This window comes from Epinephelus fuscoguttatus, linkage group LG2 (genome assembly GCF_011397635.1).
Source record: "Epinephelus fuscoguttatus linkage group LG2, E.fuscoguttatus.final_Chr_v1".
Lineage (NCBI taxonomy): Eukaryota > Metazoa > Chordata > Actinopteri > Perciformes > Serranidae > Epinephelus > Epinephelus fuscoguttatus.
This window is the reverse complement of record NC_064753.1, coordinates 34,185,902-34,213,107: the sequence shown is the minus strand read 5'-3', so window position 1 is coordinate 34,213,107 and position 27,206 is coordinate 34,185,902. Positions and strand designations below refer to the sequence as shown.

The window sequence follows — 27,206 nt, the reverse complement described above, 5'->3', positions numbered from 1 at the left end:
AGCGGATGGTCACTCCGCTCAGGGCCGAGTTGTGGCTGGTCTTAGGCATATGTAACGACTGTTCATAAGAGTTTCATCAATAGACTCTAAATTAAAATGAAAGGATATTTTGCTGCCTCTTGCAGCAGCTGGAGTTGGAGTAAAAAATAACTTCATTCACTGGGCCGACTGTCAGCAACTTTTGAGAGGGATCATTAACTTGTAATGTTACTCAATGTATGAGCTGACGACTCGAATCCATCAGCACACCTTTAATTTGACCATCAGTTTAGGTTTTATATGACATTCACTTTTAGTAATGAGTGGATCTTCAAGCGTTTATATATATATATATGTATATGTATATATATATATATATATATATATATATATAAATTTTGACCGGGTTATATGAACATCATATTATTATCCTTACTCAGAGCAAAAAAAAAAAGCATTGCGGAGCATTGTTCCTGTGGGCTCCGGCAACACTAAACCCCTGAGCTTGCCTTAGAAGGACTAAATGCACAAACCCTCTATTTTGAAATATCCAATGGAGAGAGACTCTTACTGCAGCCTGTTCTATTTTGTTCTGATCTGAAAATGTCAGCGTGCAACCCCGTTCTGTAGACGATAAACAAGACGCAGACGTCCACCTGTGTCACTGTTTGCGATGGAAATCCTAAGGTCTAGGTACCATGTCGAAAGGGTTACTTTTGGTTCCAAATACTGAAAGTGTTTGGTGGAAACGGGGCTTTATATTTCAAATAATAGGAATGTTGAACATCCTTGATCATTATTCAGAGTGTCCTTAGAACCTCAAACACATATTTAAACCGGTGTGCTTTCTAATGTTCTTACACAGACTGATATATCCATGTTTGAGCTATTACTATTCATAACTTGACTATGTGATATGAACAAGTTTGTTCAATCCCCTGGCTTTATTAGTGCAATACACAGGGGTAGTGTAAATCAGTGAAAGCAGGACTATGGAATATAAACATTCCAAAAACGTCTGCCACCCTATTTGAGTATTTCACTAATATAAGGACAAGATAGCCAAAATAGAAGACTGCATGCTGCTGTGTCACCGTCAGATGCTTTGTATGCCCGTCCATTTGCCCTGACCCGCTCCCTGCCTACGGTGTTACATCGTCACGCTACTTTACTTTGCGACTGAATGAAAACAAAGAAGCTTTTTGAACAATTGACCAATGTTGCAATTTTCCCATGTGAAGACAGTCTATTCTTCGGACTAACAGCCCCCAAAGATAGATGTAGAGATAGTGACCCCAAACATCACATGAAATGGTTTTTGCCTTTTAGAAAATCACTTGATTTATAAACAAAAATCCATCCTCCTCCAATTGTTGTCTGCACTAAAGCGAGAGTGCACACTGCAAAGCAAATGAGGAGAGCCTTCTGGCAAAGAGCTGTGGAGAGCGGGTGACAAGGAGCACGGCTTCACATTTTCAATTATAAGAAAGTGTTGGTGATGTAAATTCAAGAAATAATGGATTAAATATAGTTATTTAGCATTCAGTGGAATTGTACGCTATAAAGCATATGACCTTTGCAGAGGTTGTTCAGTAAAATGGAACAGTTTGCTTCCTGCATCTTTGTTTGTGTGTCCACTGTGTCTGAGGCTACACTGCCTGGATTTTGACAAAATCTGAAAACAAGTATGTGTCTTATCACTGTGCTGTCAAAACCTCACTAAATGACCCCAAAGTGCAAGAGCTTACGAGCCAAACAAGGTAGCATTTATTTCTAGCTCTCATTATCTCTGTAAAGACTAATAGCCAGGCTGCCAAAACATTAAGATGTACAGATATGCTAAACCACAACAGCTGTTTCTCAAAGCTTATTTTAAGATGCATGAACTACCGACACTTGCCAGTTGCAAATAGGCTACATATTCCTGAATGAATTGGCAGAGACACAGAGGGTAAAACAAGTCTGCAACTGTTGTGCGGTAAAGGTCACTGATAATTAGGACACTAATTAATATGTGACCCTGCTGTCTGGCTGACCGGCTGTCTACCTGCACCACGTTAATCATTTTAATGTATACAAAGTATTCGCTCTTACTCTCTGCCTCTTTGTCAGACACATGCACACACCCATATGGGGAGAGTAGGCTGGATAGAGAGTGTTATACAATCACAGCAGTGGAAGTTTTCTCATCATTTTTCTTACATATAGAGCAAACAAAGACATTTTCAATTTCTGGATTCCTTTCCACACGTGCACTTCTGTGTCCGCCTTACTCTCCCCATGTTGTGCTCAGAGAAGCGTATCCCTATCCAAGAACCTGGCCCTCTCACTAATGTTCCTCCTTGTCAGAGACAAAGGGGTTTTAAGACTGGAGGATTTGGCAGGCTCTACCACTTGCAGGCAATATTTCAACCCATCCATCTAGCTAGGATAATAGAGTGTCCTTGCCTTTCAACGCCTGGAGGAGTGACCAGTTATCACAAGCCACCAGCTCTGTTGTTAATAAAACAGGGGATGGGAGGATCGGGTTGAGGATGAGGATAAAAAGAGAGAAGGATGGAGGCGAAGGGTAGAGGAGAAATGAGTGCATGTTATTTTGACAGACGCCTCGTGAAGGTAAAGTTGATCATGGTCAGCAGTCAAGTTACCAAGCTGGCAGGAGTTCTCTTTTAACATCTTAGCTTTGGTTTGTGTGAAGATAAATTTAGCCCCATCACATCTCTCTTCCAACCGCGCAGGGGGGAGAAAAAGTGAGGAGAGGGGAGATGAGAAGAATTGGAGTGGAGAGGTGGGGCATGCAGTGTTAGGCTGATCTAGCTAATGGCCAAACTGACCTTCAGAGAAAGTCGAACAATAAGAAGAGTAAGTAGTGTGTCATACAAAGCCACTGCGGCTTAATCCAGGTCGTTGCCATTACTCCTGACTTCACTACTGCCTTCTGATTTCAGCAAGGTTTTCACTATTCCACTCACTCACAGAAAGTACACATATATGTCATATTGTAGCTGTTCAGGTACCATCAATCTAACATGTACCATTTGAAAGCTATAATATTGCTTAGCATAGCTGGTCTAAACATTCTGTAATGTTTTATTAACCACATTTTCTGCTGCCTTATAGACCCTTTGAGGGCCGACATCACAATGACGTCATTTAACCAGCTGGAGGCAACACATGACTCGCTACCACAGGGCTGTAGGCTATAGGAGTCTTAAAATGTTGCCTTGTTGTGTTCCTGGAAGCCAGAATAGGAGCGGTCATGGCTCAAAACTTAATTTTTTTCACAAACCAGCCGCCACTGCCCGTCAACAAAAACTAAGACAACTACGGTTAAATGCCACTGGACTGGACGTAGGCGATCATCAAAAATTCTCGCATGTCATAGGTTAGAGAAAAAGTATTTACTGTTGTAGGGATGAATAACGATGTGTGTATTGGAGGTTATCATGTCTACCTAATAAGAAATTGGGGAGGTTTTAGGAAGGAATATTGGATATTTCTGCAACACTAACTTTTTAGCACATTAGCTTACGTTAGCTTCAGTAGAAAAACAAACTGGAGGAAACCGTTCAAGTGTCGTCCTCCTTGTAAGAATGGCATAGTAACCAACCACAAAGACGACAATCCTGTCAAATCATCCATCCACTGAGTGAGAGCATACGGGTCGGCCAGTCTGGTCCTGTTGTTCAGTGTTTACTTATTCAATTAACACCCGCGATCCCGGAGAGTGAGTGACCGGACATGGTACGTTTGTAAATTAAGTCTACAATAAAATGAAAGCCCTGTCCGCACCTTCACATTAGAGCACCTAGAGGGGGCTCAGCTACTCCGAGAGTGTGGCACTCTGAATAACTGAACGGTACACTCTGACAACGCTCCAAATTGACTTACGGTCCAGTTTGTGCCAGTGTGCACTACGTCACTTGGAATGAGTATTTCTGAATGCACCACTCTCATCACCTGCCCCCACTATCTACCAACACAACTTGCTAGCTATCACTAGCTAATGTCTGTGGAGAATTGTTTTGCCTCTAGCTAAGCCCCGCCCCCCAAAAATGACCAACAGTAAAAGGTTCTACTGGCCCCTTGTGAATATTGTTTTCATGAAAAGGCACAAACACAATACGCCTCATGTACAAACAGTGGAAGACAGAGATCTGGGGTTAAACTGTGCGTACAAACACTTTCTGCACAAATCTGGGATGGATCAGTATTTTCTTAACTGAATTTTTTCATACTCTGCGAACAAATTTAGAACTGCCTCACACACATACGCACAAATGAGGGCTCGTAACCACACGACTTTTAACTAAACTCATAGCATAGTAAACCTGCAGTCATTAAATAAAGTTTTCATGGCCAAAAATATTCTGTTAAACTGTTAATTTACTAGTGTGTGCATTTATTTCAACCTCATCAGTTATTATTCAAGGATAAAATATAATAATATTCCAGTCTTAGCTTACAAAAAAGTATTATGAGAATGTTCATATTGAAATGTAACAGTTTTGGTTTTTATTGAATTTATCTGTAATGATTGTGACTCCGACCAATTTTTAGTGCCATGAAATTATTATATTAGTCATTTTTTTAACAGGCATGCTAGATATTTAAGAGATTCTGATCTACTTCCATGCAGGTCCTAAGATAGTTTATATTGCCTTGCTGGAAGATACTACAGCTCGTGCCTTCAGCAGAGACCAACACATGTTTGAAGAGAGTGACGAACAGCTTATCAGCTGCTTCCAACATTCACAGACGCTCAGCGACGGCCCAACACTGGTGAGTCAGGGCCTTAATATGTGCGCAGAAACAACTCCACCACTTTCTCCATGACACTTTCCCGGGCAAACATATTTCCTTATATATTGAAGTGGTGGCGTGGCAGTATGCGGATTTGCAAATAGCAGGCACATGCCTATCAATTTAGAATGATTCTGATTCACCAACATTCGTTTGGTGCTGAGAACAAAATTAGCCAGTGCGCACGTGTCTTGAATCAGACAGTAATTCTGCGTACACACCTACTATATGCGCAGAGTAAGATCAAATCTACACACATAGCGTCCAATGACCCTGAACACGCCACACACAGGTGTAAAAATAAAGCATTAGTATATGAAAACTTACTCAGCAGATGACACAAGCACAGTGCAAGCATCCGCGGATCGAACACATCTGCCTGCAGTAACCACCACAATACATAAATCTATCACAAGCAAGAGCCTGTGTGAATCCACCCTCATGGATTTCATTGATTGCTATGTGTGTGTTGGACAACTGGAATCACCCATGTAATATAAGAAGCGATGTAGATGATGAGGGGTAGGATAAGGCGAGTACTACAAGCAATGAAAAGCAAAGTGTGGGTGGGTTTTGTGTGTGATTTGCAGTGCTGGGAAAAAAAGAAAAGACAGCTAAAAATACCACCAACTATTGAGACAGCTTGTGTTATTTAGTAATGGCTGAATGTAAACAAATTTAGCTTCCCCAAGGCAGAACTTTGTGGCATAATTTAAATTCTTTAAGCTAGCTTATGCCTCAACATAACAAGAAATTACTATAGTCTTTCTCATCATGAATAGAGCATCGGTGCTCAGGAGGCAAAAAGGCTGACTAAAGCATAGTAATGTATAGAGGCAATATCATTTGGAGTTTTAGAATAGAGCAGAACCGGTTTCATATAAAGTAATATCACCCCCGGCCTTTCCTCTTCTCTCTGGTTTTATCACATTTTTCCACTCTGCAGTCCGCGGAGCATTTCTCTGCTGTGGCTGATTGAGACATAGTCTCAGGAAAACACACACAATGACAACTGCACCTCTCCTAGGATCACTGCTGAATCTCACCTTAAAGTTTTCCTGTCAACAGAGCCTGTAAAACATGCAGCAGTTTCCAAATCTGAACAAAAAAAGCTTTGTTGCAGAAAATAACATTCCTGTACAAAGGATACTGTGGTCTAGAATCTAGGTTTCTTTTACTTGATTCACGGAAGGCTATTCAAAATGTTAACGTAGGCTTGCTGCATACTGTGCTGCAAGGTACTATTCAGAGAAAGGGCTCAGGGAGAGTTCTTGGTATTATTAAGAAAAAATCAAAAGAAACATTTTCTGAAGGAGCCACTCCTCCAAACACAGACATAGCGTGTGGTAATCTGTTTTCTTTAATTTCTTTTAGAGTCATTTTATTTTGGAGATTTAATACAATGATTTCAATTCCCCTCTTTATTTTTCTAAATAGTCGCAGTTATTGTGAAAAATCAAAAAGATGACCTCTGAAAAGAAAACATAACAGATACAAAATGCTACTACTTCAGGTTGCAAAGGATTCATATCCAAATCCCAAAAGACATACAATATACAACAGCACCACAAGTAAGGAAACATGTCAAACCAAACTCTATGACTAATACAGGTATCCATGGGTCAATCAGTAGCAAGAGCATATATTTGGTGCCAAAATTAGATGTGAGACATAGCAAATATGGCTTTTTGGCATTTGAAACGTCTGCACTAAATAACACTTCCATCATGCATAAGCTGTAAATATGACACCCTCATACTGGTTTCATATTTTGTTAACATGATAATGATAACTAGTCCATATCCACTGAGTACAGCATACCATACCATGACTTAGTCATACCAAAAATTAGAAAAACAAACATTCGACCACAGGGGGAGCCACAGCGATACGTCACATTTTAGCCATTTTTAAGCATTTTTCTGTTGTTATAGTGCCACCCAGTTGCTAATTAGAGTTAAATTTCTCCAGTCACCTTGAGGCGTCCTGTTCTACATATCTACCAAGTTTAGTAAAAATCAATATGGCGGTTAGGCCTAGATAAGAAATTAGCTCTCCAGCGCCCCCATTTTGTTTGATGGGGTGAATAATGGAGGGGTCCCCTCAGATTATGTGTGGTCATATGCCTACAAAGTTGCGTGGTGATTGGTGAAACCCTTGAGATGTTATACACCTTTATGTGATGAGCCACGCCCTCCGCAATATTCATTGCCTTATAGAAGCTCAGTTTTAGTAAGTTTTCCAACTTTTGCCAAGAGGGAACTTTAGATATTGAGTTTCATGCAGATCGGTCAAACTTCCTAGTTAGAGATCGATTTTAAGTGTTTAAGTGTGCAAAGTTTCATGTCTCTATGACATATGGGGCATGAGATATACCCATTCAACGTTTGCAATTTCATTCGTTGCTATAGCTCCCCCCTTTGGCCAATTGGTGTAATACTGCTTCATTCACATCCTCCCATGACCCTCTACCACTGTGCCAAATTTCACATGGACTGACCAAAAAACGTGGAACAGACACACAGACAGAGTTTTCGTCATTATATAGTAAGATGCCCACGTTGGGCCAAACTTTTCAAACACTGAATCATAATTACACTTCTTTATGTTGCCTTTTTTTTTGGTCAAAAGTAGAACTGCTGTGCAAAAGTTAGGACCTAAATCTAAATCTGAAAATTGGCCTGGAAGAAGAACACAAAAAGTTGTAGCCCATTTACTGCTGTGAAGTTTGCAAATTGTATCTTAGAGGGCCCAGTGTGATATTAAAGTTGTAATTCTGGCTATTGTGCTTCCAAACCCCCTGCAGTCTTCTGTTTCGTCTCAGCTCATACCCAAATATGATTTAGCACTCCATCACAGTCTCTTTCAAAGGTCCAAATACTGTCAACATTAATAGCTGCAAGTGTCTGTAGCATTTTGCTAATGTGATTTTCCGGCTTGGTCAATAAGTACATTTTACAAAGTAATGCATTTACCCTATGTGTAAACCACATAACTGTATTCGTCACTGGCTGATCTTCAGCCTCCGCAGTGACACCCACAAGGATTGTTTTTGACAATGTGCCTAATGTCACCTTGGTATGGTAGACACTTGCAAAACTGCTACGTTACTATATGAATACTGAAAGTGGTTGTGAAGTGAACTGTCACTTTTGAAGGTCACAATTTTACAAAACCTGTCCACAATTACACGAGACAAGTAAAACCTCATATATGCTGTTTCATCTCCTGTAGAGCAACAATAAAGTAACTCTACATAGGCAACATGATCTCATCACTACTTGTCATATAATGCTGCTTGGGCAGAGGCCTAGGTGTTACTACGATGATGCCAGGGACAGCCTTTTGCATTGTATCAAGACACAGACGGAGTCAGCAGTTAGGTCTGGGCAACAAAATATTGCAGATGTCGCTAAAAAAAAAACACCTGACTTTGTGTGGCACAAACAGCACAACCAGTGTTGTTGTTTGTTAGTCTCAAACACCGGTCTCCTGGGTCAAAGTCACGTATTTGTCGGACCCATCCATCTCCCCTTTTCCCCCATTCTGAATGGAGTAACATGCTCAGGGTGCTACATCTATTGCTCTGAGCATCTAAAACTGACATGGATCAGTTTATATTGGAGTTGGTGGAAAGTCAGATACATCTCACGCTGACACTAAATGGGAGACACTGCCCAAGCAGCGATTCTGACGATCTGCAAGTGAGACCCAGCTGGCATATGTTCCCACTAAACACTGCAAAAAAAAAAAAAAAAGCATCATGTGGTGATGGGATTACTTTCATTCCCCTTCCTTTTTGCCACCCACATTTTTTTTCAGTGAAATGATCTAACATTCGATTTAAATTGCCATTAAAAGGTCTGTAATCAAAGCTGATTAAACTTGCAAGTACTCTGAACACCATTCATCTCAAAAACCTTCTCTCTGCTAGCTCAGATGGTACTACCGCCTCTCTCGACTCCCTAGTCATGACTTGGTTCAGATGTTTCCTCAAACTCAAATACCCACTCGACAGTCCTGAAATTGCAGAGCCTTAATAACTGCTGTTAAGACTTATTTATAGTTGTGCAAAGACTCTATGCTGTAGCTCACACAAGTGGCCTACACTGCTGTGAGCATTTTTTGTACTTATTCAGTGGTGTGTCTGTTTTGCACCTCCAGAAGGCTAGTCGGCTGTGCAGGTTCTGTGAAGCGCTGTAAAGTTTGATTGATTTAACAACACATCTAAAACACATTAAACACGGCTTAATAGCGATAATATCAAACACAAGTACACAAATCAGCTTCATTATAACTGGCAAAGTTCATAGACAAAACACTTGTCTTCTGCTGGACACATTTTCCAAACAAATATAACATGCTAACGTTATTAGCACAAGCCTATGGCATTTTATATTGCATAAACAAGCCTAGTGGCTAGCGGACTTTACTCAGCTCACGAGGCCAGGATATTTAACGCAAACATACTTAAAATAGCATTAAGTGAGGGCTTTATTGTCCTCACAATTAATTGTTTCTTATCGGTCGTTGCGATGTGTAGTTACATTTCTGGGGAGGTGCACATCAGGCTAAGGCGGCCATAGATACAGCGTCGACTCAACGTAGAAGTGTAAATCCAGCTCTAGGTTCAATATCCAGCATAACACAATAATAATTAAATAGTAACTTGTAAAAAACAATAACGTGCACACCAACAGGACACGCTGAATGCTAAAAAGCCAGAATACAGTGCAACTGTACCTCGTGAAACCAAAAGTCAGTCACTCATTACTCATGACATGACATCTGTCTTACTTTTTTCATTCTTGAAAGGAGATGAAGCTAAATTTATATCTCTATAAATTGTCTTGTAAGCTTATTTGATATTGTGAATTAAAAAAGGAACGTCATGTATCACAGTTCATTTTAGTGGCAAACAGAAAATCCTTGGGGCATACAGCTTTGATTATTTTGGAGTCCCCGCACGCCGGTATTGTAATACATTGGGAAACTCCAGTGTTCCAGACACTGTTAATAAATATACATGGCAGTAAATATATTGATCCCTTTGAGTCTGGGGACCACAGAGTGAAAAACTCCCAATAAATCAATGGGTCATATGCAGCCTACAAGGTGACTTTTGCAGTTTCTTAATGCATTCATCCTGCTGCAAAACAACTATTCTAGCAGATGCAATTTGTTGTGTGTTGTGACTAGTTTGCAAGAGAACCTCAAGCATCTTTTCCAGTCAACATGACTTTTGCGTCAGATTAACTGATTAGCAAAGGTGTCTGTGTGGCCAAGGACTGTTCAACAGTCAGCCGGCAGTTTCAGCAACCATGGGAGGGAATAATTTCAGCCAGCTGTGCCTTTTCACGTCAGCTCTTGCCACTTTTTCGACCCCTCCCTCACCATACAACTCCCTGATGCACTCGGAATGACAGAGGAAAGGAAATTATCGAACACCAATACAATGAAGCTGTCTGGTAACTTAATAGGGCTGCTGAGTAGGGGCACTGTGGCCATCTTGCTTTGAGGCGATAATGAGAGTCATCATTCCCTCTTGGGCTGGAAGAAAGGGGCCTCCTCTGTGGTGATGGTGTGTGAGCATGTGTGTGTTTATGTGTGCACGCGCACGCATGTGTTTGTCTTTGAGCTTCTTCGAGTCCGGTGAGGCCCAATAAGCAAACAACACAGTGCTTTAACGAAGCCAGAGAGATCTCCCATTGAATACAGCTTGGGAGAGATCTCTGAGAAATTCTGTTCATTAAATCAGGCTAAAGTCCAAATATTGACTTTGTAAGCTTTAGGGAGACACAAAACATAGACTTTCCCATATATCATATTACAGGTCCCTCAACCATTTATATGTTCTGGGAATATGTCTCAGGTTTATAAAAGGAAGATGTTTCACAGCAAAGATAAAAGTCGCATTTGTTGATGGAACTCAGCATGAATTCTGATCTAATCACAGAGGCCGCAAAGACGTATTTGCGCGTTACGAGACGCTGTGTTACCACTGGACTGGTACTTGTCAGAATAACTTAAATATAAAATATAAAGCAGGATATCTCTATGTCTGTCTAACTGTCTGTGTGTATCGCAGACTTTATGTAAAGCTGGACGACACAACAGCTCCCTAAAAGTAAAGCCAAAACATCTTGATTGCCCCATTGGTGGCTGGCCGCAGTTAAGGTCATAAACCCCGCCCCCTCCATGTTAGCAAATGCAACATAAGCCAAACTTAGAGATCAACGTCACATCAAATTAGTTTTTCCCAAAGCCTGTTTATGTTATTAAGTATATTATCACGCTGATGTATGTTCAAGTGTTCATTTTTCTGATGTTTGTTTTTAATTAGTTACTTAATTGACAGCCATGTGGGCCAATCGATCAACAGTGCTGGTCGAGATTGGTCGAACGGGTGTATGGGCTGGAACTCCATACCACGGCGATCACTACTGCGCAGACTGTGAAGACTCAAAACAGTCTAGGGTCTGTGCGTAGGTGTGGGGCCTCCCTACTGTAGTGGTTAGAACCCTCGTCTACCAGGCGGAGGTCCAGGGTTTCGAATCCTGCTGGGGTTGACATAAGCAAAGGCATGCAGTCGCAAGAATGTTCCCGCCACCGAATCAAACAGGATCAGATTCCTTAAGGAGGCTTCAGGATAAGAGATTAACTCCGGAATCTGAGCCAAGTCCTCAACGCGGGCGCGTCTGAAGCCCGTTGTAGACGGGAGGTTCCAGACATAAAAGCGGATTTGGTCTGTACTGATGTAGCGAGAATCGTTCATGTGATCTACTTCACACTAGGCAGGTGTATTTCTTTAGACCCATGGACGTGCAGGGTCAAATTTGGTGCAATTTTGACACATAGCACATTTAATATCAAACTTTAAAAATCAAGCAAACAGTGCTTTGTGCAGCAGCGGGGGCGGGACATCAGTGCTAAGTTCACTTTTGCTGCTTGATAAAGTAACGTTACAAGCGAACATTCATGGAGTCAACGAGCGCAAGAGGCCAGCTTAAATTGTGTAAGTATGGCATACTAACTATAAACACTATTAACATTCCCGCCAGCGAAATATCTCCGCTAATTAAATCCATGCTCTACTTTATAACCATGGTGGTTATGTCAAAGTAAGAGACTAATGTCCCTATTTGGAAATTAATACCTCCGTGTATTTCATCAGTGTTTCTGACCATGATTGGCCGCGTCTTTGGCGTGTTTTTCAGGGACAAGATTTAATGATTTTGTGAATAAAAAGCAAACAGCCGTTCTCTAACTAAGAATGTTGGTATTGGCAGTGACAGAAGAGGTACTCAGAACTTTGGTTTTCATGAGTGGTTCTCGAGACAGCTGCAAGCAGCATCAACCACAGGCCCAGCAAACGGGCACTGCACTAGTTCATCAAACTTTAAACAAAGGATATTTCCCTGTTTATTTAAATCACCAGTGGGGTTTCCATTTGATGAAATCGCACAAATTCAGGAACAATGTCTACAAGCAGCTTTGTGGACATTAAAGGGAGTCCTAAGGGATACCATGTGAGATATTTACACCTTGAGCTACTGCATCTGTAGTCCTTTAATAAGCATTCTGATGTATTGTATAAGACTGGAGAGGGAGAAAAAGGGAACGAAGAGGAGAGAAAAAAGGAGAGAGTCTAAGGACATCAGTTTCTCAGCACTCTAGTGTAGATCAGGCTGGCAGTGAAACATTACGGTATGATTGTGCAGTGCTTGCTTTCACTTTGTGCCCAGTATACTGTAAGTTGTAAGTTTAACATAGTTAAACATGGCCCGAGGAGAGCATGTGTGAAAGTGTGGAGGGGCAGAAGGATTTGGCAGGCCAGGGTCAAAAGGCATTTTGCGCTCGCAGCCATGGATGTATTAAACAAGGAATGAAGTATTCAAACATGGCAGTCCATTTATTTCAAAGAAATCTGCACACCAGGCTCGTACACAGAGAGACGTTTCGGCTTTCTACTCCCATAATGCATGCAGATTGGAGTCGTTCTCTCAGACTGTTGATCCCAGCCCAAGGGAGTTTGGGTGGGAGGGACATCACTTCCCTGTGTTTACACTGTGTCTATACCTCTGTCTTGTTAGCTTTTTCCCCATTTGCTGATGGTGGTCCCAAGGGAGCACAACAGGTGATGAATGTTTAATGTAGGGAAAACTGGGAGTACGACTAACGAGAGTGTAACTACAAGACAATGGTTTGTAAAACAGATTCCTGTCTTCTAGCCTTCATAAAAAAACACACATATATCAGATATATCAAATCCACGATGCCCTCACACAAGGTCAAATGCACTGATCAATAATTTGCAAGCTATGTTTGCATACGTAAAGTTTTTCATTTTAAGCCTATAACTAATTTGAGTGGTTCAGAACAATTGCCCTTATTTGTTGTGTATATATATCACTTAGCTACAGTTCACACAACAGTAAGGAAAGGGCAGCTGCAATCTGATATGTGCGTACAATAAAGAGGCACACACATGGCTGGCATAGAAGGGAAATATTGACTACTTATTTAAATCAATAATTCTCTATGGATTCACTGATGCCTATGCAAAGACCTGCAACTTAGACTGAGAAACCTCAAAGTTCAAGTTTTTTTCCAGTGGTGGAATATTGCACACACTGCAGAGAACACAAAGGATATATAGATATAGACAGATATAGAAAGAAAAAAGATGCAGTAGATAAAGCAGACGAATCTCCAACCAACACTGTGCATAATACACAATTGTGAGTAAGGAATTTACAGACAGCAAATTATTCCTGCATCATGAAAGGGCAAAAATAAATAAACTTGGCATTGCTGTTCACAGTGCAGGCAGAATATGGCGAGGCTGCTAGTTTACAAGAAACCCTCCCCATGTTGATACACTGTAGTTGATAACAGAGAGTAAGAAAAACTGACATCATTAAGATTCACCAGTGTGCGAGCAAAGCAACACAAGCAAACCTCCTCCAACCCCCAGATGACTATCAAGCACTGTGTTTTCTAAGCATGGAGGTAATGAGACAAATACTTATTACTCAAGTAAAAATGGCATGAATATTAGCATCGCATTAGGCCTTGGACTTAATGATGTTGTAAGTACAATATGTCACAGTAACTAAGAGGCAAAATATATTTAAACAATGTATAGGGAGGAAGGCGAAGATGTGGAGAAAGCAGAGCGTATTTCAGTGCAGTATTTCAAACAGAAGCATGCCTAAGCATGGATGGAGTCATGTAATGAGGAAATGATACTGAATCCAACAAATCATAACTGAGCTTAACGTGCCATTGCGTGGGATGGTGAAGCAAAACTGCTGTACAACATAATTTGACTTTATTAAAAGTAATGACTTGTGTTAAGTGAATCTATGGTGATCGTTTAGTGAGAAATGGGACCATCAGTACTCACTAAAGGGGTGCAAGGGGTCCAATATTCAGGGTTCAGCTCGGCTCGCGGACGGAGGTCCAGATATTCAGGATTCAGTTCAGTTCGGGCACGAGTTAAAGTTCCCTTCATGGAAGATTGGAAAAGAAAGTCTGTTAGAATTGCTGGTCTAGCTTTGGTTTGTTTTTTATTTTGTTTTAAAGGGACAGTTCAAGCCAAAATCAAAAATACATATTTCTCCTCTTACCTGTAGTGCTATTAATATGTGCAGATTGTTTTGGCGTGAGTTGCTGAGTGATGGAGACATCAGCTGTAGAGATACCTACCTTCTCTCAAATAGTGTGGAGACCTAAACACTTGGCTTGTGGTGTTCAAAGCACAAAAAGAGGGCATTTAAAAAAAAAACTCAACAGCAATGTCTCTTTCCAGAAATCATGACCCTTCTGCATGGTGATACGGTTGGTGGGTGTAGTTTGGTAGAAAGAAAATAGTTCCTACGTTTAACTGCTCACAACAAGATCTGTGGATTATCTTGAGTAGCTGGGTCATGATTTCTGGAAAGAGACATCACTGTGCAGATTTTTAAATGTATTTTTTGGCGCTCTGAGCACCACAGGCCGAGTGCCATCTAGTTCTGTTATATTCGAGAAAAAGTAGACATCCCTACAGACACTTGGCAACTCACACCAAAATAATCTGGACTGATAAATAGCACTACAGGTGAGAGGGAAAATATGCACTTTATTATTCGGGGGTGAACTGTCCCTTTAAGATCTCACAAACCCAGTATATTTCACTCATAAACATATTATGATGTTAAATGCTGAAAAAAAATCTAAGTCCTTTTTTTTTTTAAAGCTATTTTACTGCCCTCAAATAAGCTTGACTCTGTAGTGTCTCTTTTTTTTTCAGAGCAAAGACAAACCATTAGCAAAAAGAAATCATTATCTATAATGACTATTCGCAGTAGAGCACTTAAAAGATGCCAATTCAACATTCCACAACAAATTTTCAACAAGCATTCCTGTAAAATGAAGAGCAAATTATATTCCAAATGAGGTTAGAATCCAGTTTTGCATTCCTGAGGCCCTATGGCCTAAATGACAGGCCAGTGGAATAGACTGAATCTGCTGGGCCCCATGAGGTCTATGATGTATACTGTAATTATCTGCTGATTCTCAAAATGGCTGTGTGTAATGAGGCTATGCTGCATGAAGCCCCAGGCATAAATCACTGTCTTTAACTGACTTCCAGATGACCAACAACAACACAGAGCAGAAGCAGGGAGAAAGGAGGGAATGGGTTATCTGGGCAGCAGCACTATATAGCATCCAACTTGTGCTCCTTATCAGCAAAGGCCATATTGTTCGCCAAACTTGCTTACTTAAGACAGTTTTCTGTCTCCCTAAAAATAGTCAACTCACTTGCACTTATTCTCAGTTATTTATCTGTTTACGGCTTGGCTACCAATATATTAGCTGCTTGCAGCTTTATTTAGCTATGCAACACAGGTGGAGACTTTTTATTGATGCTGTGTTAGGCTCAGCTATGTTGAATGGCAACATGCCAGTCAGTCTGTCAGACTGTCTGCTGTCATTGGCATGAAACTGTTTCCATCATCTGACTCACACACACAAATATAAACAAATAAACAGCTACCACCCCCACCACAAGACACACGCACACACACATTTTGAATATGAGGAAAAATATGCAGAATCTTTCTATGTGCACACAGGCTCAGTTAACAGACTTATAGGAGGATACTGGACCATGTACAGAATTAGGTGGATGGTAACATATTGTACAATTCAACCAGATACAGTCTCTCAGCAGAATCTTGAGAATCACAGCACTGAAAGAGATAACCAAAAGGGTAGGAAAAAAACTAACCCCTCATATTTAATATAAAGGAAAAGTGACTCACAAAATAAGGACTAGGGAAGATGTGTTTGAGAAAAGGTGGCTGATAGATGATGGGAGACTGCAGCTATACTGTCATTGTATTTCATGTATAAAAATGTGTACAGTGTATGAGATATTAGAACATATTAGTTATTATTTTCTACTATACATAATCCCATGTCTCTTTAACTGTTTAGTTATTTATTTTTTTCTTCTTTTTTTTCTCTGTCGTTATTATACTGTGATTGTATTGGTTCCTTATATCTTTCATATCTTTATTTATTTATTTTCCCTTTAACTCTGAAAATGAACTCTGAAAATGGGCTTGAAAAAAATATGAAAAAAAAAACCCAGATAATTAATAATGAGGGAACATTTTACATCTTTGGTTGGATCACTGTCATCAGCAAGCAGTCAATAATGCATTATTCATACAGAGGTTATTTGTAGCATGGCAAGCATGGTAAAACTGAAAATGATACATATCATTGTAATATACTTTTTAGTTAAAAAATATATAAAATAATACATTTTGTTTAGCCTTTTAAATAGAATGGAAACCCAAGCAGCCAACAAAGTTTGGATTCTTTATATGATACAATTGGACACCAAAACTGGGGCAAAATTTGTGAATGTATTTTAAAGCCTTGTGTCTGTTCAGGTTGCCGTTAATGTCAATGGGGAAAAAAAACTTGAGTTGTGTTGACCTATCGCTGGTGTTACTGTAACTGTAATAGGCCTATACACACTAGGGGCGTGCCAAATAAACAACCAGACAATGTGAAATACTTGCCTGCAAAAATTTCGCATTAAATCTATTCATACCTGCAGCAATGCAAATTTGCGACAGTTGCAACAGTTGTTCAGTAAAAGGTTTTGATATGAATAGATTCGCCGGTCACACTGTGTTTACTGTCTAGGGCAGTGGTTGCGCACTGGTGGGTCGTGGTCCAAAAGTGGGTCTCAGGTCCATTCAGAATGGACCACAAGTGATTTACAAATGTGTCACGTTTGTAAAAAAAAAATATTTTAAAGTACATTAGACTGTGTGGACCTTGAACTAATCACTAAGGAGAAATCTACACCCCGTAGCTGGACCAGTTGGGAACCACAAGTCTAGGGCTTTTATTGTGAAAAGGAACGAAAAGGCTGGATCTGGTATGTGCTGCCTTTGTCAAGGTTGAAGAAAGTAATAAAGTTTGCTGTCTTGGTTTGGACTGAAGTACCGCCATGTTGTTGTTTTATTACCCTTATAAGTAAAAGGTAACGTGATTGGTTGATGCCTTTACTTGCAGTGCGAAAGCTATGAAAATTTGACCTTGTTCTGTCACTACTCATGACAAAAACAACAGGCATACTTAGTCTGATTTAATGGAGACACGCATATAGTCACCTGCACCGATGATGACTTTTTGATGATGATTTTATACCTAATATTTATAATCACGATTTTTGTCTTGTCATTTTAATAACTTCTATTGTATTTTACAGAATTGTTTGATTTTGTAATGTGTGGATACATTGCTGCATGTTTTAAACTGTGTCTTGAAAGGTGTCCTTGAGTGCTCTGAAAAGTGCCTATAAATAAAATGCATCACCATCATTAATATTAATTCTTAGATGCACTTAGACCATTTTAACAAGAAACTTTTCTCACAGCGGTTTCCCTCAAAAACTCGCCCAATTATTGGCGAAAGATGAGGGGAAATGGGTGAAAGGAGGGTAAAGCAATATTCAGAGCCTTTAGCTCATTATGCATCTTCTTAATATATTCCACTTGTCTGTCACTCTAATTAATGGCAGTCCTTCTCCATAAACTGCTCAGAAAGTGAGATTATTTATTAGTACCTATCTATTTATCACCGCAGGGATAAGTGACAGAGAGAGGGGAAGTAAGAGTTGGCAACACTATAATTGATCATTTTTCACTCCACAATGTCAGAGTGATCCTGGTAAATCCTTGGTTGCAGTGTGTGATACTGTCAACGCTGACAACAAAAATAAGGTGCATGAATAAAACGGGGTTATTGAGATTGATTGAGTGCTGACGGTGACGTGAGGCTTCAGTCCACTTTCCATTAGCTGAAATGGCAAAAGGAGAACATTTGGGATCGAAATGTTGCAGCCAAAGATAAACAGATAATTAAAGCAGTGGGAGCACAAAGAAAAGAGCAGTCTACTTTTGACATGTTCTGCTTTCTATTTGGTGGTGCGCTCATCTCCTCTCTTCATTTACCTAAAATTAACATTAAAATTGTTGTTTGGACTTCCTAATTTGAGCTGTCATGCAACTAAATGCATTCAAACAACCAGAATGTACGATTCTGTCCAAGAGAAAGTGCTAAATGGTAAATAGTGGTGTAGGTGATTTGGTCTTTTGGGGGTAAAATTGATTTTGTTTCCAATTTAATTGAAGCAGTGGAGGGACTGCTGAGGGTGGCATGACTGATGGAGAGTCCCACATTGAAAGTATTCCTGAAATGTGTAGTGCTGTTGAGGGGACAGTTGCATTACAAATGGAGACCAAAATGAGACTGAAATTAAACCAGCAACGCATCATAATGCAGACTCAACAGCCGGTGGCAACTGACTTTTGGTAATTTCGAGGCTAAAGCGAGGCATGTTGCACATCTATGCTGCTTAGGGGGTTGAGGAATACATTTTCAGATGGTGTGGGTGGGAGTGGTACCCACCATGACCAGTAACAACACAACAGTCTGGGAAAAAATAGGCCCCCTCTCAAAAATATACTGATTTTCTCATGTAGGAGACGCAGCTTCATGACAAGTGAATATATGGCACCCTATATTGGCGTAGGAGGATATACAGTAACACATTTGCTCACTGTGTCGTTCACGTCCCCAGAAACCATCGCTCAATCCCAGAACAGGTTAAATTATATTAGAAAAAGCCACTCAGGACCGGTGGTGGACAGCAGGGAAAGGAAAGGGCACCCAACAGCCATTTCCTGACATCTTCAGAGGGTGCTGACACTTCGACGCTTCTCATTTCACACATCCTGGTGCACAATCCTTGCTGGATCACAGTCATTCACGCCACAAACACATTTATACATGAATACATACAAAAAGAAATTTCACATTTTTGGATGAGATCTGTCACAAGTATAGGTGTTATTTGCTGAGCAATACAAGCTCAAATCCACCAGAAAAGCTTCACACCTTTTATACCTGCTCCACCTGTGCAGGGTTAGTGGGAGTTTGGAGCCTATTCCAGCATGCACTGGGTAAGAGACAGGGCACATACTGGGAAGGCTGCCATTGTGTTACAGAGCTAACACACATCAATAGACAATGTTATTCATGTCTATGGGTAAATTAGAGTTTGCAGTTTACCTAAACTGCAAGTCACTGAACTGTGGAAGGAAAGTGGAGCGCATGAAATGCACATTGATTCAACCGCAGAACCCTTTTGCTGTGAAATGACAGTTCTAACCACTGAGCCGCCGTCCTACGTACTGCACCTACCTTTGAAATTTAACACAGTCAAGTTCATAGTGAGTCACTAAAACACTAAATGGGCACGAGTGGGAAAACACTCCACGGCCATGTGGCTTTGTCAGCACAATGCTCAGCCATGTGCCATCATGAAATTAGAGCCCTGGTGTTTTTGCCAAATAGAGTCTGGTTCTATTATGTCTGTGTCCAAAAAGTGTTTTCCAGAGATGAGTGTCTTCTAAAACAGTGATTCCCAATCACACCCCAGGGGGTGCTTCTGCAGCTGCCAGAGGGTACACACAAAGATTCATGAACACAGCTAACTGAACAATACGTTTAGTTAAAGTATATGTCCACACGTTAGGCCTACAAATGTGATTACAAATTGCAGTGCTGCTGATCTTTAATTATTTTCCACACAATAACCAATAAACATCTATAGGATACTTCTCCCAACCTGAGTGGGCTGTAACACCTGAACACCATATGCTACAACTGGGATCATAAAATCTAGTAAGCAAATAATTAAATAAAGAGCTAGACATACTTGATAATTTGTGCCGCTTCTGCCACTATTAGTGGAATTAAGAAAATCCAGACGTGAAAACTGAAAGAGGAATCCAAACCTACGCATCGATATTTACTGCAGTATCTACTTTTAAATAACTAACAGTGTTAAATAGCATCTACTTTAAAATCTATTCACTCATTGAACACTCTTGGGCCAAGGCCTGTCATGATAATTAGTTATTGATTTATAACACCACATATGGACATGACCGCCATCATTTTACCTGCTGTGTTCACATGTGCTTGGTTTCCCCTAACAAAACAGCTCTCCCCTTTTTCCCCTCCATCCCCAAAAATCAAAGAGTCTTAAAAGATGACAGAGTGTCAAGTTACCTCACCTGTGACCTCAGGTGCACCTTTGAAATGGAAGAGGCACAGTCCTGGTAGTGGATAGCTCAATGCCAACCCCTTGCAAGGACCAAAAAGTCCTTGTTTGTAGTTTTACCCTCCAAAAACTTCATATTCCATAAATCCACCCAGAGTCCAGGCTGTGCATCCCTGGAGCTGACTGCAACACACCAGCCTTGATGATTCCGAAGGGCAACAATTTAGATTATACAGAGGCATCACTAGGGGTGGGAATCTCTAAGCACCTCATTGAAAACATATTTGTAATAATGGGACCAATAAGAAAATCACTAGATATAAAAACATATTTGTGGTTGAGATGACTACACTCCACCAGTCTCCTCCGGTCCATCCTCCTCATCCACAAATCTCAACGGGACTCTCCTGTTCCTCGTCGACCTCCTCGACATTTCTCTTCCAGTATTTACAAAACTATAACTGACTATAACTATCTATGAACTATAAAAACACGAACTATTGCCAAAAAGACGAACGATGTCAAAACTACGAACTATGGTGAAAACACGACGAAAACACGGCAAAAACCACTCAAAAACACGGTATAAAAAAAACTCAAAAGCTCTCAAAAAAACCACAAATACTATTATTTACAACACTAAATATTATTCACAAAGAAAACGCCAACCAAACTCCACTAAAACTCACCAAAACTCCGCTAAAACACCGCCAACTCAGTCCAAATTGTACTCTCCTCGTCAGCTGTCACTTTCCTCCTGCTGTGCTCACTCCCCCCCCCTCCACAGGTAATGACGTCACTACCGTATATCTCTGGAAAGCTACGCTTCTCAGCTTTCAGAATCCGTTGGAATTACGTCGATAGCGTGAATGGTTGAGGAGTTACGGTAATTTGAAAAATAAATATAAAAATAAAATTTAAATCGATTATGAGTTTTCCAAATCGATGCTCAAGACAGAATCTCGATGCATCTCAAAATCGATTTATTTCCCCCACCACTAGGCATCACTCTGTTTTTTTTTTTTTTTTTAATTCCTATTGGCCAAATTTTGTCTCCAAAAGTCTAAAACTGAGTAATTTTGGGCTGCTCCTATAAAGATACTTAGATTTTATACATACTGTCTTGCAAGCACCTTCTACAAGCTCAGTGGCCTAGCGGTAGAGTGTCCGCCCTGAGACTGGGAGGTTGTGGGTTTCGATCCCCAGCCGGGTCATACCAAAGACTATAAAATGGGACTCATTGCCTCCCTGCTTGGCACTCAGCATCAGGGGTTGGAATTGGGGGATTAGATCACCGCATGATTCCCGAGCGCGGCACCACTGCTGATCACCGCTCCCACAGGGGATGGGTCAAATGCGCAGAACAAATGTCACATACTCAGGTGTGGGACTTTAACTTTAACTACAAAAACAAAAGTCTGTATCTGCACTGGTATATGTACATATATATTTGTAATCATATCATCAATGGCAAACTATTAAATAACTCTGCACTGCTCTTACACTTTAATTTAATCACCCTATATTGCAATACCTGCACTGTCAACCACAAATTTGTATTACCACCATAAGCATATCTACTGTAGAGACAGCCCTCTGTAGTAGTCCTAGGAGTAGATTCATTTAACTGCTGTGTGTTTTTATTCTTATGCAGGGAAGATATATTGGCAGAGGTGAAAGTATGTTTTTTTATTGTATAATTACCTGAAAATAAGATTTTTTGTGTTTTCATTACCTTTGAATGAGTCGTTATATCTACATATGGAGTGAGTCAGAGACATGTATAGCCAAAGATACTCTAAAAAAGAGGACACCCCACTACAAGCTCTGATAATGGTACAAAATGGTACACACTTACAGTCTGCTTCGTGGGCTCACGTATAATAAATGTCGTGTGGATGGATGAAATCTGTTTCAAAACAATACAACACTGTATACAGTACAAACTTCCAAATGTTTGTTCCTTATTTTGCAGCTCATTTTTATCTTCTAGCGTAAGTGTAAGATCGTGTCAGTTGTTACCAGATCTTGCAAGAGCATGTTGCCGAAACACCGATGTCTCAAACACGATTTTCTCCTGATCTGTGTGTCTGAAAAATGCATCGTCCAATATTTACTTCAGTGGCTATGGGGTGAAGAGACTGGGCATAATCTGGACTCAAGTTCACTTTTCCAATTGGAATGAATCAACTCAGGACTGCCACAAGTCTCCTAAAGTGGTGGGGCAGTGGCAAAACCTATGTGACACAGATAGGCGTACAGGAAATGAATTTAAATTAGTCTGTCTCAGTTTATTAATGGTCTCTGGTATAGCTGCAAACACATTTCATTTGTGGCATACACGACACACCCCTACAAACCGTGCCCACCACTAGTACAAGACAAGCCTACCAACACAGTGGTTATCCGAATCCTGCTACAATGCTGCACTGCAGCGAAGAAACAAGACTAAATGTGGCAATAATACTCTTTAAAGTTTATAATACACAAAGACATGATTATCTTTGTAAGTAACGAGATGTAACTATTCCCATTACTCTTATTGTAACCTTAACCACCTCTCATTTAACTTAATACTTCATAGCTAGGTAATCACGAACTTAGCAATTTTGCTGGGACCTCCACTTCCTGGCAAAGGAGCAAAGGCATCATGGACTGATGTTTAGGCTAAGGTGTGTGAGTCATGGAGCTAGAGGGCAGGTCACAGAGCTGCTCCAGCTGCAGACATACCTACTCGGCGAGTCCTCATCCAAGTCCAACATTTTGCCCTGCCATGTTTCTACAGTAGCCCAGAACAGACAAACCAAACACTAGCTCTAGATAGGGCCATTTGGGGTCTTGTGTCAGCCACTTTGAGGGTCCATGGTCCATTTGTTTTGGAGAGGGAAAAGGGTCTGCAGATAATTTGTCTCCCAGTAAAAACTGTCTGAACATTGAATACTTAAGTAATCCTAAATGGGAGTTCATGTTTGGCACATGGGAGAAGTTTCAGCTGGTTGCAATCTGCAATCCTCGCCACTAGATGCCACTAAATGCTATTAATCTTTCACACTGCTCCTCTAAGTATATGTTGAATACTTTTTTTATATTCCAATTCCAGTGTCTGCATATTCTTAATAATCTACTCTCATTTTTTTTATATGGTGCACTACTTACACTATCACTAGGCCTATTTCAGTGGCATACAATGGTCTCAAAATGTCAATAATAATGTTCATCGCAATTATTTGTTTGACAATATATCACCCAACAAAAAGTCATCATGGCAGGCCAATTTGGGACACGACAGCAGTGTTGATGAAGAGTTACTTGAGCTCATCTGATGAACTGTGAAAGTAACAAAGGTTGGAAAACACTGTTCTAAAAACTCAAAGCATTTGTACTGTAGCACCAGACATGTTGTTAGGTGTTTGTTTGGGAGAGATGCACTTACATTTTTGATAAGATCCAAGTGTTGCTCACATGGAAGACAAATGCACTCATTGTAAATTGCTTGTAAATTAAAGTAAATGTGAAGTATAGTAGTAGGCCTTTCTATAACGCGATATACCAAGTTAAAAAGTTAACCCGTATCACAAACAATTAGTGCTGCTCGGGATCACACTGGTAACCCTGAAGAAGATGAACCTTTATGGCCGACATGTAAAGGTAAGAATAACAACATAACTGTTGAAAGTCTCTGTGGGCCTGTAAAGCTACTCTGCTGAACTTGTCTGTATACTGTGGGCTGAGAAGATGAGTTTCATTAGGGGGATAAAACACACTTTAATCAGCTTTACCATTAGTCTAGCCCTGCCAAGCCCTCCCAGTCACGGCAGACCTTTAGTTCTGTTTAATTACCTTAGAGATACCACTGTATGCACTCTTCCTTGACATCACAGGGCATTGTGTTTGAGTGTGCGTGTGCATGTGTATGTGTGTGTGTGTGTGTGTGTGTGTGTGTGTGTGTTTGCGTGTACTGCTAAGAAAAGAACATGATGTTTATCTTGCGACTAGTGGTAAGACTCCAGAGGGAAAAAACGATATTGTGTTATGCGGATGACTCATCTCAACTGTTCCATTAGTATTTATTTACTTAGCCATTAATTTATTTATTTATTATCAAATCTAGGGTCGGAAATTCACTTTTTTGTCCATCTGTCACTGTGGCTGGGGGTTTTAAAAATATTTCAGCCGCTCATTAAATTACTATTGTGTTTTTTTGTCCGGTGAAAGAAGCAAATCTAGCAGCCACTTGCATATTTTACCAGCATTTCACTGGTGGCTGGTGCTAATTTCCAATCCTTCACCTAGCAAAGTATTAACATCATTAGTTTGTTATGGTGTCACAAAAAGAAAAAAATGTTTTTTTCTCAATGGATTTGAAGTAAGCAGTAAGAAAACTGGCGACCAGAGAGCAAACCGCAGTTGTCTGAACAGTTGATATACAACGATGACCATATTGGGCTTATAGTAGTGTTAACAGTTAACACTTACAGCACAGTAAAATCAATCACAGCATCATCTGACTTGTCTCTGGAAATTGCCCAATATGGGTTAATATATTAAGGCAATAATCGCCCTGTGCTGGCACGGCTGTCTCCTTCTTAGCAGCCTGCTGACTTACAGTCGGAGCTGTGGTAATACAAAATGAGCCCATAAAGTAGTCCTGTGTGGGGAATCTTCCTCTGGACATTAGACGGCGATCAGCCGAGCAGCATCATCTCTTATTCCACAATCCAATCCCTACTTCATACAAAATAATTTGATTTTGCTGTTCTCTCTCTTTTTTTTTTTATTTCGGCTTTGTTTTGCCTGGACTCCATCACTGAATGATAAAATAAATTTAGAAAATGAAAGGAAAGTACAACGTGTGGAGGATTTGGATGCAAGGAAAGGCAAAGTGTGCAATGCAAAGGAAGATGGAATGGAGGGAAGGAAATTGGTGATGATTAGAAAATGAGAGCGCACAAGAGGGTGCTACTAACTTATTTATATTAAGCTGTTGAGATGGCTGGGCAAGAAAATCTGTGATTATTATTCTTTGATTTGCAAAGCTACGCTGTGATTGGCCCTTCCTTTGGTGGCGGCATTAAACTTTATGTTTATGGTTCCCAGTGTTAAGCCCATTTCCACGCTCCCCATTCCACACACTAAGTATTGACATTCCATTTAAGTTGACGACTGTGAGGAGGGTATTTTATGACAGAAATGTAATGGAAATGCATGCAGCGGGTATTGCAGTAAAAAATATCACCCAATTACGAGGACATCTTCGCATGTTTGCAGAGTTAAGAGGGTATGCATGATGCACCTCTGCTTTGTTGAGAAAGAACAAAGGGAAAGGAATCCATCTCAGCCCTCAGCCCCCCTCTGCTGCGTTAAAACACATAAAAAGGGAATATTCTCTAATGGAAGCACTCTGTTTAAGTGTGTGTTCCCACAAAAATTAATATAGAGATTATGTTTGATATGATTATTAATTAAACACGTTTAAAAGTGCCCCTGCTACATGTAAATTAACACAGAAACAATGTGTAAAGCGTGTTCAGAGAAGGGTGAAAACTGAATGTAGCCTCATACTGTGGATTGTTAACATGGTTATTCAATGGAGGGGCTTTGTGAGCGAATGGAAAACAAATTAGGTTAAAGTCTTGTGACAAGATAAATAAAACCTTGATCAATTAAGTGGTTGAAAAAGACGGCGGTCCGGCACTCAATGGGGGCAGTCTTGCTGTTACAGTTTCATTCTTGAGCCACAGAGACGCATTGATTCTCCCTGGCACCCTGTCCTTGTCATTACAGTCGATGCTGAGGCCAGCCCAAACCATTCTCAACAACCGCTAATGGCTTCAAGGAATTCAGCCGGACTTGTGGCAGAATTCTAATAAGCAGATTTTATGAATCTGGAGTGCGGGGACGAGAAGGCAGAATGCTGCAGGTCGTCCAGTGAACACAGCGAATGCATTAACAAAAACAATTCTCTTCCATTACTGCACAGTTGGAGCTACTTCTGTTCTGAGATGCGGGAATGAGATCGAGGTAATAGAGATGTCAGTTTTTTCTGATGAAACAGGTTGCAATAGTGATAATTGTAACCTGACTGAACAAACACTTCATCTGTTTTAAAACCTGTTTCCTACCTATTTACTAGCAAGACTAATACGTGACATTCAAGTTCAGCGAGAAAAGTTTTTTTTTTCCTCCTTCTTCTTCTTTCTTGTTTTTCTTCTTCGCCCTTCATCTATTCTGTAAGAGCGCCTTTCATCTCTGTAGGACTTCATCTCACTGGGGGTCTTGTCTGTGCTTCTGGCCTCAGAATAGTGTTACCCAGGGAGTTCTCCCGGAGGAGTCATGTACAAAAGGAGAGGAAAGTTGTTGCAGAGCAGCATTTTTCCCTGAGATCAGATGGGTTTGTAGTGGTCACTCTGTTGTGTACTTTTCTGACCTTCATTTTCTTTTGCAGACAGTAGTTCTTGCACCCTCCTCTTGAGAGAACAGTATCTTTTTGGGTAGATAAACTCTCTAGTACCTCTTTTATACCGTATCTGACCTGTGTTCTACTATTCTTTTGTCAAATTTTTGCCAAGCCTGCCAACACAGGTTAATCCCTGGTCATGACAAGTCAGATAAGACCTGGGTCACAACCTGAGAGGGATGCATACCAATTACCTCATGTGCTGGAAACGGGCATTTGGTTTATATGTCATATTCAGATCTGCATTCTGAATTCTTCACTGTACAGTATATTAATAAATTACAATAATAAACACAGGTAACTGGTTTGACTGTAGTATTATAA

General features: G+C 40.4%; 1 protein-coding gene across 3 annotated transcripts in view; it reads right to left on the bottom strand.

Moving 5' to 3' along the window:
- The window catches only part of LOC125899244 (protocadherin-9), a 324,984-nt gene that overhangs the window by 224,048 nt on the left and 73,730 nt on the right, over positions 1-27,206 (bottom strand). For 2 of the 3 annotated variants that reach the window (XM_049593373.1, XM_049593387.1), the window contains exon 3: positions 14,192-14,293. The exons of the other annotated variant lie outside the window; for it this stretch is intronic. In XM_049593373.1, the coding sequence (XP_049449330.1) occupies positions 14,192-14,293 (102 nt within the window). The remainder of the gene's footprint in view (positions 1-14,191; positions 14,294-27,206) is intronic. 3 annotated transcript variants of the gene reach the window in all.